Source organism: Lepidochelys olivacea (assembly GCF_965140295.1).
Source record: "Lepidochelys olivacea isolate rLepOli2 genome assembly, chromosome: 3".
Classification (NCBI taxonomy): domain Eukaryota; kingdom Metazoa; phylum Chordata; order Testudines; family Cheloniidae; genus Lepidochelys; species Lepidochelys olivacea.
The window spans coordinates 149,860,139-149,878,263 of NC_140413.1; the positions used below are offsets into that span (position 1 = coordinate 149,860,139).

At 53.5% G+C, this 18,125-nt stretch overlaps 1 protein-coding gene across 1 annotated transcript in view; it reads left to right on the plus strand.

Annotated features, from left to right (window-relative positions):
* Positions 1 to 226: 226 nt before the first annotated feature.
* The window catches only part of TMEM151B (transmembrane protein 151B), a 29,977-nt gene continuing 12,078 nt past the window's right edge, over positions 227 to 18,125 (plus strand). The window contains exons 1-2 of the mRNA XM_084622682.1: positions 227 to 395; positions 12,409 to 14,585. Of these exons, the coding sequence (XP_084478808.1) occupies positions 306 to 395; positions 12,409 to 13,845 (1,527 nt within the window). The 5' untranslated portion in view covers positions 227 to 305 and the 3' untranslated portion in view covers positions 13,846 to 14,585. The remainder of the gene's footprint in view (positions 396 to 12,408; positions 14,586 to 18,125) is intronic.

Genomic DNA, 18,125 nt, shown 5'->3' on the forward strand with positions numbered 1-18,125 from the left:
TCCCCGCTCAGCCTCGGGGGCTGCGGCAGCCCGGGCACGGGCGAGCCCTGCGGCTGGAGCGCCCGCCGCGGCCCGGCTGAGCGCGCTGTCCATGGTGGGGCGGCTGGGCTGCGAGCTGCCGACCGCCCGCCCAGCGCCGCGGGGCTTTGGGGCCATGCCGGGCGCGGCGGCGGCGGCGGCGGCTCCCCGGCGTCCCCCGGCGCCCCGCCGCTCGGCGAGCGCCTGGCTGGTGGCGGGATAATGCGCCTGCCGGGCGCCAGCGCTGGCCAGCTGGGAGGCACCGCGCCGGGGGGCCGCCCGCCGCCATGTCCCCCCCAGCCTCGGCGGCCGCGGCCGGCGAGAGAGGCAGCAGCACCTCGGCGCCTCCGGAGGAGGCGGAGGGGGCCCGAGAGGAGGTGAGGACAGAGCGAGGTGCCCGCCCCGCCGGGCGGCGGCTTGGGGCTCACCGGCTGCATGCGAGCGGCTTTGCATGGCACGGGCGGGGCAGCGCTTGAGGCTCCGCTCCGCGGGGTCCCGCCCCGGCTCTGAGCGGGCCGGGGCTTTGCATCCAGGTACGGCAGCTTCCGCTCGCGCCAGGGGCCGGGCTGGGCTCGGGCGCCCCGGGGGGAGCAGAGAAGGGCACCCCGCAGTGCAGCCCCTTTCCGGATCCTGGCTCACTCGGGCCCGGGCCGGGGGATTCCCGCTGGCCGGGGGAGGAGAAGCTCTTATGGGCGCTGGGGGACGGGGACCAGCTGCGAGCGTTGCGGGGTGCAGACCCCCCGGGTGGGGGCGATGGCTGAGAACTAGGAAGGACGGGATGAAATTGAACAAAGGGAAAGGTAGGCTGGATGGACGATGCTGGGGAATCCTCCCTCCACAAAGGGCTGGAGCCCCAGGGCCTGGCACAAGGCAGTAGAAAATAAGGGATCCCTCCTGCTCTGGTTCCCCGGGGACGGACAGGAGGAGACCTAACGGGGCTTCCCTTGATCTAACTTGTATGGTTCAGTGGGTAGGAGATAGTTAAGACTGGCCAATGGCATGGAGCAAATTTTCCATTGGTGTAAGCATGTGCAAGTAAACTGTAGGTAATGGAGTCCTGCTTCTTATAGCAGCTGCAAATTTAGGCTGAGGGGGTCTCTGTAAGGGACTGTGCCAGAGTCTGGTGGGTAGCAGTGCGGACTTGCCACAGCTAGGGGAAGCCCTTGTCCGGCCGCTGGTCCCCCTTAACCCAGTTACCTCACACCTGACAGGGCAGGTTTAGCCAGCCTGTGGGTGCGAGATCTATCTAGGTAATCACCATCCATAGGAACGATCTAGCTCTTTCCCTACCTACAATCTAAACATCCCTCTCTCCATTCTCACTCTTGTTTCATTCTGTGCTTATCACCATGGTAGGTGAGCCTGTACTGCTCTGAAGTGGAAAAACCAAACAAACACAGGGACTGAAAAGCTCTGAGGGGAGGCAGGAGATCTGAATGCAGGGGGACATGCATGGGTTAGCATGGAAGGGTTGAATGTTTTGGGAGGCAGAAGGAACAGATGAAAGCACCAGCTTGTTGTTCCTGCCAAGGGGAAAGCACTGGGCATTGACCTGAAAGGTGTTGGCTTATCGCATTAGAAGGAAGTTGTGGTGCCCAGTAAGAACATGGGAAACCCTCTTGGCAGCGTGCCGGGGGCCAGCATATAAGTGCATGATTCTCCCTAAAGGAAGTTGGACTGGCCCTGAGGAAGGGGGGTTGCTGATGCGGGGAAGCTAGAGGGATTCCCCAGCTGCTGCTCCATGGGGCGCATCAGGGATTTGGGATGCAAGGGAGATGCAGCTGCTCTTTGTGGGCTTTTGCGGCAGCGGGGGGCGGGGGCGGAGATTGAATGCTGGGGAGGCATGAAGTGCAGACTAGGGCAGGCTAGGAGCCATGTGCCCCCTGGCCCCAGGAATGCTGCTGTGCTGTAGTCATCTGGATGGGCCTTCTTGCAGAGCCCAAGCATCAGAGACGGAACAGCAAGGAGCTATATGTATGTGCTGCAGGCAGCCAGAGGCACGGGGGATGCTGGGGAATCCTTTTGTTTACCAGAGAGAAGCATGTTCACTTATTAGAGTCCCCAGGAAATGAAGGAATGCTGACCAAGATGACCCACCAGTGATCTGTGGGGCAGTGCCATATTGTGAGCATCTGTCTGGGGATTAAATACTCTGGTCTTCTAGCTGTGGGGTTGGTCCTTGCCTGAGCTATCTGTTCTTGGAATACACACAGCCAGAAATGCAGTTAGTCAATACTGTGGGAGAGAGTGACTCCAGCTGTTCTTAACAGCCACAAGCTGAGTAGGGGTGCAGCTGGGAGGGTGGGGTGACAGTTGTTGGCTGCTGCATAATCCCAGTATTCTCTGCCCTCCATTTACTTGGGAGGCACACACGCACACACTTTTCTAAAAACGTGTTTAATTGTGAATGCTTTCGTGGGAGATTCGAGCACCATCTGGAGCAGGAAAAAGAGGGAAGGACAGGGAAGCTATGCAAGTGCTGCACACACAGCTCTGCTGCTGCCCTTCACTCCTGACTTGCACCCCTCCTGCTATTCCAGCCCTGGGTTCCCTGCACACAGCTGTCCTGCTGACCCACACTCCTCCTGACCACCTTGCCCCACTCCCATTCCATGACCATTAGTCTCCCAAGTCCAGGGCTTCTGTTGAGCAGATACTGAGAATTAGAGCCAACTGTGGGGTGATTTTGTATTGTAGGGAGATGCTTACCCTGGGTTGGGACAAGGTAAACCTGAACAGCCAGGTCCCCAGAGGGAAGCTGACTGTGATGCTGCCTCTAAGGGAACTGAGTCGTGTGTGCGTGTGTGTTTTTAAACCAACAGTGTTGTTTTCATGTAATCATAGGGACTGGTGAATGGTGCTGGAATGAGAGCTCTGGAGAATGACAGCCTTTATGTGTAGAGCAAGTCTAACATGAGCCATGCCAGGGTTAGCATCCCTCACACATGCCGTCCCCTGCCTTGGGGACTGTGAGAAGATAGTCTAGCCTTTGATCTGTCTGCTGAGGCTGCCAACAAGGATGTCAGTATAATATAATCCAGTTCGGGCTGACAGGAGTGTTTGAGTCTGGGACCAATAGTGCTAAACGCATGAGCTACTCCACTGCTTGAGCTAAAGGAGTATTTCCCTTAGTCAGCAGCTATAGTAGGCTCTTATCTCCTTATATGGAACCTCCATTAGAGAAGGACAAAGCCCCTTACTCTCTTAGTGTGGATTACACAGCCATGCTGGCGTTTTTCATAATGTAGAAAGCTGTCCTCTGGGAACCAGGTAGAGATACCATGTGTTCATTTCACATAGGTACCAGACAGCCATCACACTGTGGTGACTTTTGATCCCTACCCATCAGGCCAGACCTGGAAAAGCAACATATCCCCTCAAATGCCCAGTCACCACAAAGGTTAGGTGGAAGCATTGCTGCCTCTGTACAGAGCCTGTCCGAGGCCTCAGGTCCTGCTGGGGATGGAACATTCTTGCACTGAGATTGGCAGGACATGCTGCTGCATTCACTGTTGACAAAGACCGAGCCCCTGAGGAACATGCCCAGCTCCCAGCTGTAGGTGACCCGTGGGCAGAGCCTGTTGGGGACACTGGAGAGAATGACAGGATACTAGGCAACATGGAGATGAAAGTGAGGGGAACTACAGTTGCTCTGCCCTCCTTGATTGTGCGTTGCATGGTCACATCCCATACAAGGGCACCGATTTCCCCGAAACCTGGTACAATTTCAGCCACTGCTCTGTGTAACCCCAAGGCTACCTGAGGGCTGGAGGGAATCAAAAAAATTCCTGTCTGCCATATGCAAATTGGGCTGAACCAGTACCACTTAGCCATGCAGTCCAACCAGGGATGACTTTGGACCCTCTCCCTATCACACTAACACCCAAGCTCTCAGACTGCGGCCTGGTTCTGCAGAACCCAGTGCCATCCTATCCACGCTGATGAGGTATAAGTCAGATTGGATTCGCTCAGACATCCATTTGTGGCAATTCCAGCCTGTCCTCAACCCCAGCAAGCACTGAAGCCTGGGAATAAACTATGGGTACCTGCACCCATTCTCAAGTAACTTCTGTGGGTAGAACAAACCCTCCCCACATCCCTGTGTAATCTGGAAGCCGTGGTATCACTGCTTGAGCAGGTTCCCTGCAGGTCTCCCTCTGTCCGGGATGCACAGCCTTCCCCGTCCCTCTGCAATTGGCAGCACTGCCAGCCCTGGGTGAGCCATATGTTTCCTCTGGGAAGCACCACAGTGAGGGTGTAGGGATGTGGGGCACAGCTGCAGGGTTTGCTCAGATGGGGGCTGACACCCACACTGAGTCAGACAAGGGACAGCCAACCCAGGGGCCAGCCCATTGAAATCAGTGGGGTTTCCCAGGTGTGACCCTGGGCAGAATGTGGCCCCTCCAAGTCTTGTTCTGGGGATTTGCTGCTGCAGGGAAGGCACAAGGCTTATTATTCTCTTATCTGATGTAAGTAAATCTGCAAGGCAGAGCCATGGAAACTGCTGCTAATGACTCCCAGCAGATTAACCTGCAATGCACTGCCCCTTTGCTCCATGCAGGAGCCACCTGAACTCCACACTGGTGCCTTGGGGCTCATGACTTCAGTATTTTGGAGCTCTGTCTCTGGGACACATAACCCCCTCAAGCCCCTGGCCAGTCCATACTTGGATGACACTGGAAAGCTGAGTGGTATAAGGTCATGGAGATGGACTGGGAGGCAGATGCATGTCCAGAGATCGAGGATGTTCTTTGCTGGTGAGATGGAGGACAGGTGGGAAATCCTTTTCCTAGCTCCCTTGCAGTTGATCTGTTTCTCCTAATGTAGCCATCACATTGGTGGGGGGAGGGGGATGTGTGTGGAGGAGGGCAGCAGCAGGGAAGAACTGTTGGTGCAGAGTTGGGCATGGGTTGGGTCCATTTAGGGGAAAGTGCAGGAGCCCAGGTGGCAGGGAACAGTTTGGTCGCTTGTTAAGTAGACGGATCATAGACATGGGCTGTTTGGAAAGAGTTCTGATCAGAGCAACAAGTCCTCTACAGAGCTCAAAGGGGTTCTCAATTGGCTCTGTATTCAAAGTTGGAGCAGCAGTGAAGCTAGGAATGGAAAAGGGCTGGTTAGGCCATCCAGCTGGACTCCTGGGAGCTGGGTTGTCCCATACAGCCCATTCTGCAGGGCTCCATATGCTGGAGAAGGGGATTCCCCAGATCGCAAGGTCAGGGAACCTTTCAAAGAGTTTAGTCCAAACGATGACTAACAGTGTCATTTTGTTCCTCCGCCTCCTGCTCTCCATGTTTCTTTCAATCACTTCACTGCCAGGTATAAGTTCTGCTTCTGTCAGCTCCTGCAGCAGCCTGTGCAAGTGGAGGAGAGGAAGACAGGGTCCGTTCTGCCTCAGGCATCAGTAGCAGCATTGACCGCTTGCGTTGGATTTCAGCGTCTTTAATCTCGGTGATGATGTCAGAGGCAGAACCTGGGTGAAGTAGCTATTGTTGTGTCAGGGCATGGGAGGTGAAAATAGTAATGTCACCCTTTGCCCTTCCCATCTGAGCATCTCAAAGCACTTCACACATATCTGTGAACTCAGCCTCCACAGCCCACTGGGTTCAGGATCATTATTCCCATATAGAGTGGGAAACTGAGGCACAGCGAGGTGAAGGGTCTCGATCACGATCATGCAGTGAGCCAGTGTCCGAGCCAGGGATGGAAGCCAGGAAGCCTGGCTCCTGTCTGTTAGTAGTAGAAGAAGGTGCAGGTGTAAGAACAGAGTTGCTAAGCACTCCGGGATGTTAAGTAGTGCAGCCAGTGGAGGATGCTTACAGTGAGCTCAGCTAGAGGGAAACCCTGTTTACAATGAAGTAGGGCAAACTTCTCGCCTCATTTCATTGGGCTGCAGTGGGCAGATCGCGGCTGCACTCGTAGTGCAGTCTCCACTCCTGAGAGAGAAGCTGTTCTGGCAGTAAAAGGATTTCCCCTGTGCCGGCTTCTTTGGTGTTCTGGACTTTTCCATATCGCCGGTTCTCTCCTTTAAAGCCAGGGGCCCAGAGGAAGGGCCCCACTTCCTTGGTAGCCCCTGCGGGCAGCTCTAGCAGAATTTCCTCTGGGGTGATAGCTTTGGAGTTGTTGCTCTTTCACCGAGAGTAAATTTGCAGTGTGAGGAGAGTGTGTGTGTGTGTGTGTGTGTGTACAATTTGTAGCAGGGTTACTGTGACCCTGTAAAGCACTGCAGTATTTAAATGCTGCGTAGTCCCAGGAGTAGGCTGATGCGTGGACTAGAGCTCTTCTGAACCCAGCTCCTGGGATAAAGGCTTTGCCTGCAGTGCTTCTGATGCCCTGGATAGGTAACTGCAAAGGGCTTTGCCTTAGACTTGCCACAGAGCTACCTGGAAGCTTCAGCAAGTGGTGTCTGCCTCCTGAGCAGGGCAGACCACTGAGAGCATGTCACACCCTGCACTGGCCACCAGGTGAAATTCAAGGTGCTGCTCACTAACCCCAAAGCCCCACATGGCCTGGGGCCCATCTTTCTCCAGGATTGACTCCCCCACCCCAATCTGCCAATACAGCACATTGAATTATCTGGTTGATTCCTTTTCTCTGTTTGTGAGTTACCTGCAGACAAGGCCTGATTTCTACAAATGTGCTCATCATTTCCCATTGAACCCCACACAAACCTTGAGATTAGCATGGACCTTAAGGATCTGCCAGAGGCCGAGGGTCACCCTGCTCCAGGGCCCTCTGTGCTCTGATGCCCTTCCGCATTACAGGAGCTGTCCTGCTACATCATAAAGCAGACTCAGGACTTCTGGGTCAGGCTGTGCCCCATAATCTGTAAGCGGGGAGCTGGGGAACACCTCTTGGGTGGCCCCCTTCTGCACTGTGAAACCTCCCGGGCTGCGAGGCTCCAATGGAACTGCTCTACTGGGGAGCTGGAAGAGGGAAGCAGAGGGCCCTGGAGTTCCTGGGATGCTGCAGGGCTGCCAGGGAATAGAGGACAAAGGGAACTCCTACAATTCTACAGGGCAGGCTGAGCTAGGGAGCAGAGCATAGGGGGAATCTGGGAGATCTTGTAATGCTGGGCAGGGCTGAGCTGGGAAAACGGGCATGGGGGTGGGGGCAGAAGAGAAAGCCAGGGAGCTGTTGTGGCTGCACTACAAAGGGCTGAGGAGCAGAGAGGATTCAGCAGAGCTGTGAACAGGACCTCCCACTAGTGTTCCCTTCCTTCTTTCCCATTCTTCTTCCTCTCTCTTTTTGTGTCATTCTTTCACTCCCTGCCTCCTGAGCCCTGCAGATGGAACACTGATGCGATTCTGTGTCGTGATTCAGAGAAGGGCTGGGACTTGCTTCTGTCAGAGCTGAAGCTCCCAGCTCCATCACACACACAGCCAGCCCTCAGCTTTTTGTGCTCAGGCTGTTGCCTGGAAACTAGTTCTGCCCAAGAGACCCATCCCCAGGCTCTAGAACCCAGCCGGCCCCTCCCTGCGCACCCGTGGAGTAACTGGCGTTCTTTGTACTCCAGGAGCAAGAGAAAGACAGGTTCTCGATGGAAATGTGAAGGGTTTTATCCAGCCACCATTCCCCTCACTGCATGCACCCAGGCTGCATTTCTCTTTGATGTTCTACACGCAGTGCTCTGTGTTCCGCTCATTAAAGGCACACTGCTAGGGTGGGAATCTCACTGCAGCAGAGTGAAGAAATCTATGTTCTGAGCCAAATCCAGGTCCCACGCCGCTCAGAGGCAAAACTCCCATTGGCGGCAGCAGGAGCAGAACTTGGTTTGCAGGGTCACATTTTGGCAAGTTTTAGGAGGAAGGATCAGCGTTTTGGAGACCAGGTTGGGACTCACGTTCTAGCCCCAGCTTGGGGGAAAGGGGTTGTGGTTAAAGCACTGGATTTCTAGATTCTGTTGCCAGCACTGCAAATGATTCATTGTGTGACCCTGATTCAGTTCCCTCCCTATTATGTGCCTCAGTTTCCACTCTCTCCGGGGTGACACTGGTACTGACCCAGCTCCTGGGAGGTTGAAGGGGTTATGAGACTGAATTCATTAGTGTCTGTAAAGCATTTTGGGATCCTTGGATGGAAGGGGCCAGAAGGTTGTTGTTATTGAAACAGCAGGGCAGAGGCTGTGCCCATTGAGTTTGCATGCACACTGCTGACAGTACATTCATTCACAGTGCACCAGGACAGGGAGGAAGCACAGGCACAGGTTCCAGTCGGTGAGGCTGGACCCACAAGTTCTACATACAGTGAGCTTAGCTAGGTGCACATGGGCAGATCACAGTTTAAGAGCAACGACGGCCATGGGCCAACTTTTCAGGTTTTGTAAATGGTGGGAGACGGTCATTACCTGTGCGCCATCCCCTGTGCACCTCCTCATGGCACAGCATGGCACTGCATCCACCCAGCCTCAGTTTCCCCAACAGAATTTCCAGCCGGCTCTGGTGGCTTACATAGCTCAGCCCTCTGGCCAGGTCACCACGAAAGTCCATCCCCCTTCTGGGGTAGCAGAATCCAAAGTTACAGTCCAGAACAAACACCAGATAAAGGTGTCTTTGTCCCAGCTGGGTCTAGTTCTGAGCTCCTACAGTGTTATTTGTTCATCCCACAACCCACGTCGCTTCAGGTGAGGCACCCCCTGCCATGACCTGGCTTAAGAACCATCAGTGTGTCCCAGGTATATCCAAATAGTCCCGCGTCAGGATCTCCCTTCCCTGCAGGGAAGCTCTGACAAGCAGTAGTCTCATTCAGTGCCTCACTCCAACTACTTTTCTTTCCCCAAGTGAGAGCTGTTGGTCTGATTTCCTACCCAGGCAGCCCCTAACTGAGCCTGCGCTCTTTTTAGCCCCTTCCTTCAGGCCTGATATCCACTACAGGAACAGCGGGGGGGGGAGCTGAGTGAGCTCCCAGTGGGCCGTTAACCCTTTCCAGGTCAGTGTGGGGCTTGTAAGCCTCCTGACAGGAGTCACAAAAGAATTTAAATGCAAATGGCTGATTCTAGATAAACCTCATCAGAGACCCAAACAAATAACAGCAGCATCAGTGGGTGAGTACACGGATACCACTGTCCATCATGTGGACCAATACTGTCTCATGATTTCCTTGTACTCCCGCATCTATCTGTCTGTATCCATCTTCTGTCTCGTCTGATACATAGATGGTCAGCTTGTTGGGGCAGGGACCATCATTTTGTTCTGTGTTTGTACAGTGCCTAGCACAATGGTGTTCTGGTCCATGACTCGGGCTCCTGGGTCCTATGGTAATACAAAGAAATAATAATACTAATGGAGAAGGTTTATCTAGACGCAGCTGCTTGCCTCATGTTAATACAGAAGAACCAGGAAATGAAACTAGCGAAGAGAAGCATACATAGTGACCAGACAGCATCAGTGCAGCCAAATCAATGAGGTGTTAAAGTTTCTGTCCATTTCAATAGCCTCAGGTGCTGTCAGCAATGCAGGGAAGGAATTGAAACAAATAGGGGATTATTATTTTGACTGTGTTGCTGTAAATAATGTTTTAGAGTCCTATCACATTCCTCATGCCAAAGCACGTCGTGGATTGGGCATATGAAGGGACTGCTCCCCTTTCTGCTGAAATGCAGCCACCTCTGGGGTGGGATGCCACAGCCATACTCAACCAACACTATATTTTATAGGAGGGGAAGTGAATAAGAACACTATTGTACACTTACAGGGCCACATATCATCCAGTCCTCAAAGTACAGGGACTAGGGCACCATTGGAGATGTTGAGAGGGAGACAACAAGAAGAGAAAGGGAATATTTTTGGCCAAGGGCACTAGGGCAAACCGTGATTCTTAGAAAAAGTGTAGTGGGATCATCCCTGAAGATCATTCGGGGTCATGTCTGTTAGGGGCTCATCCAAATATAGAGCTATTTACAAACACTGTCAACTGCAGGGAGCTCAGCTTCCCTATCACGGAAAAACAATAACATAGAATTGCTGCACAAGTTCAGGCCAGTGGTCAACCTAGCCCAGTAACCTGTCTGTGACAGTGGCTAACAAAGGCTGTTTCATAGGAAGGTGCAAGAAACGCTGCAGTGGACTGTTATGAAATTACCTGTCCCCAGGTGAAGTCTCCTCCTATCCCTATCAGTTAGAAGCTGATGCATGCCCTAAAACAGAACAGTTTCTATCCCTTCTATTTTTGTCTCCTCTCTAATGTAACCCTGGATGTTTTCATTATTCACATAAATGTCTCATTCTGCTAAGCTCTTGACTTGAATTGTTATGTCTTGTAGCAATGAGTTCCAGAGGTTTAATTGTGCTTTGGGTATAAAATCTGAGGCTATGTCTACATTACAGAGCCTATACCAGCATAGCCCCATAGTGTAGACACAACAGATGCCATCAGAAGTTTTTCTGCTGGCATAGTGTAGGAATACCACCTCCCTGAATGACATTGTCTATGCTGACCAATTTTCAGAGTAGCAGCCGTGTTAGTCTGTATCCACGAAAAGAAAAGGAGGACTTGTAGTGTTAGTCTCTAAGGTGCCACAAGTACGCCTTTTCTTTATGCTGACCAAAGCACTTTCTGGCAGCATACCTGCATCTACACTGGGGTTTCTGTCAGCATAGCTACATCACTAGGGGGTGTGGTTTTTTCACACCCCTGACCGATATTGCTATGTTGGTATAAGTTTTAAATGTTCACTCCTTTGTGGCCTAGAAGAGGAAGAGAACTAAAGACATTCACACGTTGTAATAATAACGGACAATGCATCAAAGCATCTCCGCTTGCATAAGCTAGAGGAGAAGAGCAAATCTAGGATCCCAACACCCCTTAATGACTGCTTTGCTAGCAGCTCACAGCTGGGGACCCACATTCTGCCTCCACTTGTCTTCCTGGACACTGCTGTGTTATTTGATATGCATAGATTCACGCCCCAACTTGCTGCGCAATAACTTGCCCTAGGAGCAACCCCTCTAAGTAGGGTGAGGCTGGACCAGTGCTTGAATGGGACGTCTTCCAGGAAGTGGTGTAGGTTCTTCATGGGGAGGTGCTCTTCCTGAGTTGTTACCAAACTCCTAGTAGCATGGCGTTATGAGGCGCTGTGTTTTAGATGGGGCGTAAAACTGGTATTCTGCCCACGCCTGTTCGGTAAAGATCCCCGAGCAATTTTCTTGAGAAGGGTTTTCACCCCAGGGGCATAGCTAAATTCCACGGTGCTTGAGGGAGGGTAGGGGAGTTGCATGCTAAAGGCCACTGTTGCAGTGATGGGGGGAAACTTGCACATTAGAGGTTACTCTTGCAGTTCCAGGGGTGTTGGGGAACTTGCACGTGTGAGGTCACTGCCATAGTGCAGGGGAGCTTGCACAGTAAAGGTCATTGTCGCAGTATGAGAGGGTTGGAAACTTGCACTCTAGAGCAGCGCTTCTCAAGCTATCTGATGTGAGGGACCGGCAATTTTTTTCCCCAATGTGCACACAGACCAGCAGCCAATGGCTCGGTCCGTGGACCACCACTTTGAGTAGCATTGCTCTAGAGCACTGATCCACTTGCAGTGCTATTTGTGTCAGGCATTGTTGGAGGAACAGCCATAGGGGGATTTACAACCTGTTGTAGCTCTCCCAGAGAAGGGCCTTTCCTGCGGCTGGCAGGTTAACAGCTGGACTGCCATACGTGCAGACAGCTGCCCTGGGAGTGGAATTGCTGCTCAGGGGAGCACCTCGCTGATTTATACTCATGGCAGGCAGCGAGGAGTAGGGGAGGCAGCCACTTAGCCTGGGGCTGGAGCCTACAGCAACAGTGAATCATGGCAGAGGCTTGCAGGCAAGCTGGGCAATTACCGTTCCCAATCAGAGGTGGGATTGCCCTTTCCTAGGTGTGCTGGAAGACATGGTATTGGCTTCAAGTGACAGGGGAGAGGGAGGGATCCTGACTTCTCTGTGCTTTGATGCTAGTTCATGAATGGAGCAGCGAGACCACAGTCAGTCTGGAGGGTGGAGGGTCATATGTCCATATCTTCCAGGCAGGGACAGCATGGTCTGTTCACATTTACTGGGAGAGGAGGGCACGTGGCAACCCTGGAATGGCAGGAAGTGGGCACCGACTCCCAGTGCGGTAGCCAGAGGCTGCCCAATATGGGAATTGGGCATCAGTCACACAGAGCATCATCCCGAGACGAAGCACAGACCTCTGGCCCGTCTCGCCAGCCAGCTGAGAGGATTATCCCTGAGGAGTAACCTCTGAATGGGATCTGTTGCCTCTCTGAGGACAGCAATCTGGAATTAATTCTTTAGCCAGTTAATTGCAGGAGCGACTCAACGCTCTGTTCAGCGGGCTGGCTTTCCCCTTTCTGCTGCAGGCTATTAACTTCTCCCCCTGTTCTCTCTCCCCCTCTTCCCTGGTTCTCCTGGGCACCTGGAGCAGCAGCGACCGGTGAAGCAGTCCCTCAGTAAGTCCCTCTGCAGAGAATCCCACTGGAAATGCCTGCTGCTCTCCCTCCTCATGTACGGCTGCATGGGAGCTATGACCTGGTGCCATGTGACCAAGGTCACCCGGCTGACCTTTGACAGCGCCTACAAGGGCAAGTCCATGATGTATCACGATAGCCCCTGCTCCAATGGCTACGTTTACATCCCCCTGGCCTTCCTGGTGATGCTCTACGTGGTCTACCTGGTGGAGTGCTGGCACTGCTATGTCCGCAACGAGCTGCAGTACAAGGTGGACGTAGACAGCGTGCACGAGCGGGTGCAGCGAATGCAACAGGCCACCCCATGCATCTGGTGGAAAGCCATCAGTTACCACTATGTCCGGAGGACTCGGCAGGTCACCCGCTACCGCAATGGGGATGCCTACACCACCACCCAGGTGTATCACGAGAGGGTCAACACCCACGTGGCGGAGGCCGAGTTTGACTACTCCAACTGTGGGGTCAAGGACATCTCCAAGGACCTGATGGACCTGGAGAGCTACCCAGCCACTCGGCTCCGCTTCACCAAATGCTTCAGCTTTGCCAACGTTGAGTCCGAGAACTCCTACCTGACCCAGCGCGCCCGCTTCTTCACCGAGAACGAGGGGCTGGACGACTACATGGAGGCCAGGGAGGGGATGCACCTCAAGAACGTGGACTTTAAGGAATACATGGTGGCCTTTTCAGACCCAGACAACCTGCCCTGGTATGTGTCCCACTACGTCTTCTGGGTGGCTGCCCTGCTGAGCCTGTCCTGGCCTCTGCGGGTGCTGAATGAGTACCGCACCTCCTACGTCCATTACCACGTGGAGAAGCTCTTTGGGTTTGACTTTGTGGCAGTAACACCAGCTGAGGAGCGCTCCTTCTGTAGGAGGATGCCCCGTGTCAACACGGTGGACAGCACTGAGCTGGAGTGGCACATCCGGTCCAACCAGCAGCTAGTGCCCAGCTACTCAGAGGCCGTCCTGATGGACTTGGTGGGGCTCTCCAGCTGCACTAGCTACTCTGCTTGCAGGTACGGGGGCTACCGGCAGAACTGCGAGCGGTGCCACAGGACTATAAGCAGCTCGTCCATTTTCTCCCGCAGCGCCCTGAGCATCTGTAACGGCAGCCCCAGGATCCCCTTCAGCAGCAGCCGCTTCTCGCTGGGCCGCCTCTATGGCTCCCGGCGCAGCTGTCTCTGGCAGAGCCGGAGCGGGAGCCTGAACGAGCAGAGCTGCCCAACCGAGCAAACCCGCCTCTCCAGCCAGGTCACTGTGGAAGAGGAGGACCCTCCTGCTTACCAGGATGCCCTCTACTTCCCCGTCCTTATCGTGCACCGCAATGAGGGCTGCCTCAACCACGACCACCGTCACCTCCATCGGAATGGGTCCTGCATGGAGACCTCACTGTGAGTGGAGGGCAGCAAGGATCTCCCTCTTGATCACCGTGTCTCCAGGCACAGGGACTTGGGAAGGGAGGGGATAGCCAGGAAAACAAGGCACCAGTGCCCCACTCAGCATGTGGGATGGAGAGGTCACTGCTTCTTGGTCTCCAAGGATAGGCTCAACAGCTGCTGCCTTTCCTCCCAGCCACATGGCCCCTTTGATGTCATGGAGGAGGGGGTGGCAGCAGGATGGGTGAGCAGCAGCACCACCTGTGCATGGCACAAAATGACAGACCGATGACCAGATGCAAAAAATGGTAGAAAGGAAAGGACTGAAGGAGGGAGCTGGGTGCTGTAGTTTCAAGCTCGGACTCGAAAGGCCCCGGCTGGCTGGAATAGTGCTAAATGACAACTACCACCCACCGCCCTGCTGCACCCGTGACCTCTGCCCCTCTCCCGCAGCGCTGCAGACTTACTCTCCCGCAGAGGGGTCCCGCATGGGGCCAAGAGGATCAAGGTCTGGCAGCACATTCCCTTTGGAGCAGCGATTAACTCCTCATGCGCCAAAGATCCTGGGGCACCCGGGCCCATAGAGCTGAAGGGCAGTTTAGAGGAGATGCTTAAAACCACAAGGCCAACTCTTTCCCCCCTTTTTTTGAGACTGTGCTCTGACTGTTACACTGTCCCCAGCTGCTGGGATGGGCATCGCTGCCAGACGGCTCCTTAGAAAGCCTCAGCACTCCAGGGCCAAAAATCGGCATTCCCTAGGTAAAGCTTAAAGCCAAGTACTTTTCCATTTGGGGTTGCAGAAAGCAGGAAGCAACAGGGAATATACCAAGGAAAGGCCCTACCTGGCATTAGAGTGCAGTCACAGCGTGAAGCCAGAAGGTCTGGCAGGAGAAGGCACAGCCTGCAAAGCAAACCAAGGAGACCTTTGTGTGCTGGGTGCCTTCTGCGAGCCAAAGACACCCTATGGGGAAGGGGTGAGTTGGGCAGCTGGGGACCCCAAGGTCTTGAAGTGAGTGAGGTCTAGTCATAATTAATTCAGCCAAGCAAGGAGTCTGGCGTCCAGGGAGGTTCTGTTAGGTTCAACTGCAGTTTACCTATGAATAATAGAAGAGCAGGTTGGCGGGTCTCGGGGAGAGTAAATATTACATGAAGTCAAGCTGGCTCCAGGTTCCAGTAACTAATACGAAGGGAAGCTGGGTTTGGCACAGAGTTCTGAGGGCAAAGAGAGGCTGGAGATGGGAGAGAGGTGGGGATGTAGAGAGGCCCAGAGTTTCTGCTGTCCATGCTGGTGAAGGGAAGGGCTGCTAACAATCTGAAACAATGCAACCCCTTTGGCCCATGTGGTTACAAAAAGGGCTCCTCTCAGCATGATCCTCAGCTCCTGCGCTCCACGCTCCTCTCTGAAGGGTTTCCACTGGCTCCTTAGGGGACTAGTGTATGCAACCTGCCCAACAACCTCTTTAGGGTGTCTCCCTCGTAGCACAGACCAATGGGCAGAATCCTCTGGCTGGCTGAAAGGTGAACGGAAACAATCCCATTGATAATACTCCACAAAGGCCATGCTTCCAGGTTCCGTACAGAGTCTACGAGCAGGTTTATCAGAGGTAAAAGAACCCACCAAGCCCTGAGGGCAGGAGCCAGTTCCCTGGGAGCAGCTAAACACCGGCAGTGGTGGCATGAATGCAGCTCCCTGCCCCGCTGTGGGTGGCAACAGAACCTTTAACTCAGGTGTCTGCAGCAGGAAAAACCACACCAGTTCACCTTTCAGGTCCCAATCCTATGATGGGATCCATGTGAGTGGCCCCCTGCATTAACATAGAGCCCCATTAGTCAGTGTGGGTCCACCTATGCAATCCAATAGCAGGATCAAGGCCTAAATGGGTCACTTTCTTTAAACTTCTCCCTGAAACTAGTGCATGTGGGTGAGATCTCCTGCTAGGCTGGGCTTGTGGGTGAGGCCATCAATAGCCAATCCTACAAACTCATGCTCCTGCAAATGATCCTTATAGACATGAACAGTCACTTGAAGTCAGTGGTTCTACTTGCCATGGGTCAGGGTGGCAGGATCAGGTCCTCAGAGAGCAGCAGCAATGGCCACACGAGGCATTTCTTCTACGCTAAACTACAGAGGGTGGTTAGAAATAAGGGGATTATTTTGGAAAGTGCTCAAGGAAACCCAGGCTGGCCCATTACCTGGCTGCAGTAAGTTGCCTTTGTCCCACGGGCACATTATACTGGGGTATGAATGCCACCGTTTTTGTAACCCTGGAATGGACTGACCACAGTTGCCCGCCTTTCACCACTTCACATGCACATACCTAGAGGGATCGGCGTCTCAGCAGGCTCCCAGTCCTGCAAACCCTTACTCATGTGAGGAGTCCTTACTGGAATCAATGAGGCTACTCGCATGAGGAAGGATTTGCAAGATCAGGCCCATAAATATTTGGGAGGTGGGAGGGAAAAAGGAAAAGTAGTCAAGGCTGAACTGTATTTTTTGTAGAGATCTTTCAAAATCTGTGCTAGGATGTGAGAAAGGGGTGATGAGATAGTGCCTCTTAGGCCCACAAGCTCTGGGCTGGTTCTGTCTGTATTGCCTTCTTCATTAGAACATCACCGTACCTCTTGAACTCATTATAGGCTCACCGGTTTTCCTAAGGCCCCTTTTCCATTCAGCTAGCTGATCTGTGCCTGTTGAATGGCCAAGTTCTGGCCTTGGCCAGTGATCCCCACAGTCCCTGCTGTCCACCAGCCCTGTTGCATTCCCATCATCCACCATGGCAGAGAACGGCATGGAGCAACTCCCACCATTAGCCAGCAGCAAGCTTTGAACCCAAGAAGCAGCATGGTCCTCCATTGCTTGAGCTAAAGGAGTAACTCCAGTAGCTGGCAGCAGCAGTAGGCAGTACCAGGTTTACAATGGCACCAGAGGTGCCATGGAACCGGGCCCATGCTCAGAAAGGGCCCTGGCCTGCTCCGCTTGCACTGTGCCCCAAGACCCTGCTGGCTCCCCCCCGCCCACCATTTGCTCCTCTTGGCCTGCCTGCTGGCTGGCCAAGGGCTCCTCTCCTCTCCATGGCCCCATCCCCTGTTCCTCTCAGCCCCTGGTCAGACCCCAGTGCACCTCTCGCTCTGGGCAGTCTCTGCTTCCCACCGCCTATGGGGTGTTGGGGTGTGGGGACGGCTGTGTGGTGTGGCATGGTCCCACCCCTGAGGGGAAGGGGCACGCTGGCAACACAGGGCCGGGCAGGCCACTGTGTGTCTGGCAACTGCTGGTTTGTAAATAGTGCCCTGCACTGGGCTGGGCGGAGTGGGGCCACCCCTGCCATGCCATGCCCCATTGCTCTTGGCTGGCCCCTCACTCTCAGGACCAACCTCCCTGCGCCATGCTCCATTGCCCTCATGGAGGCCCACAAATATGTTTGGTGCCGGCCCCACAAAAGGTTAATCCGTCCCTGGCAGCAGGACATGTCTATCCCTCTGCAGATCAGCTACAGAAAGGAGACAAGTAACACACACTGAACTATGTGTTACATTTGGTTCAGCCAGACCTCCCCCGGTCCATTTCTGCATGTAATGCTGCTGTACTGTTTCACTGATGAGATCTCAGTGCCTGTACCACTCCCTGTATCCCAGCCCCTCTCCTCAGTAATGCTGTTGTGTTGGTCGCTTTCCAGAATCTGACCTACCTTTAGGGAATTTCTCTAATAAGAATTAATACTTCACTAACTTCTCCTCTCATTTCCAAGATAAAGATCTTTCCCCGTGTTTCTAACAGGACCTGAGACTGTTGGAGCTGAAAGAATTTTAAACATCTCATTGACTTTCCCCCCATCGCTGATGAAGTTTATTCTCTGTCCTTAGGCAATGAAATTAGGCTGGTCAGTTTCACACTTTTTTCTAGTCAGTTTCACTTGTTCTGAGGTACTAAAACAAAGACTTTAACTGAAACTTTTTTTAAACCTCATAGTTCCATTCAGATTTTGTCTTGTCAAATTCCCCTCCTCCCATTACAGAACCTACATTTTGGACTTAAATGGCCGTGGCCCTTTAAGAACTGGTAGGTATAAATAGCCAGGCCCTAGGCTATCCTGCTGTTCTGTTTCCATTGTTGTCTGCACGCTATGCAATGCTTCTGCCAAACCCAGACCTGGTAGAAGTGGCTACAGCTCCACTGGCTCCTCTTATACCAATTGACTTTGGCTGCCAGTGCCTCATTCGCCTCTCACTCAGGGCTCAGTGCAACTCCTGTTAATGTCAATGGAATAGCTCCTAGTGACGTTAATGGGAGATGATGGAATG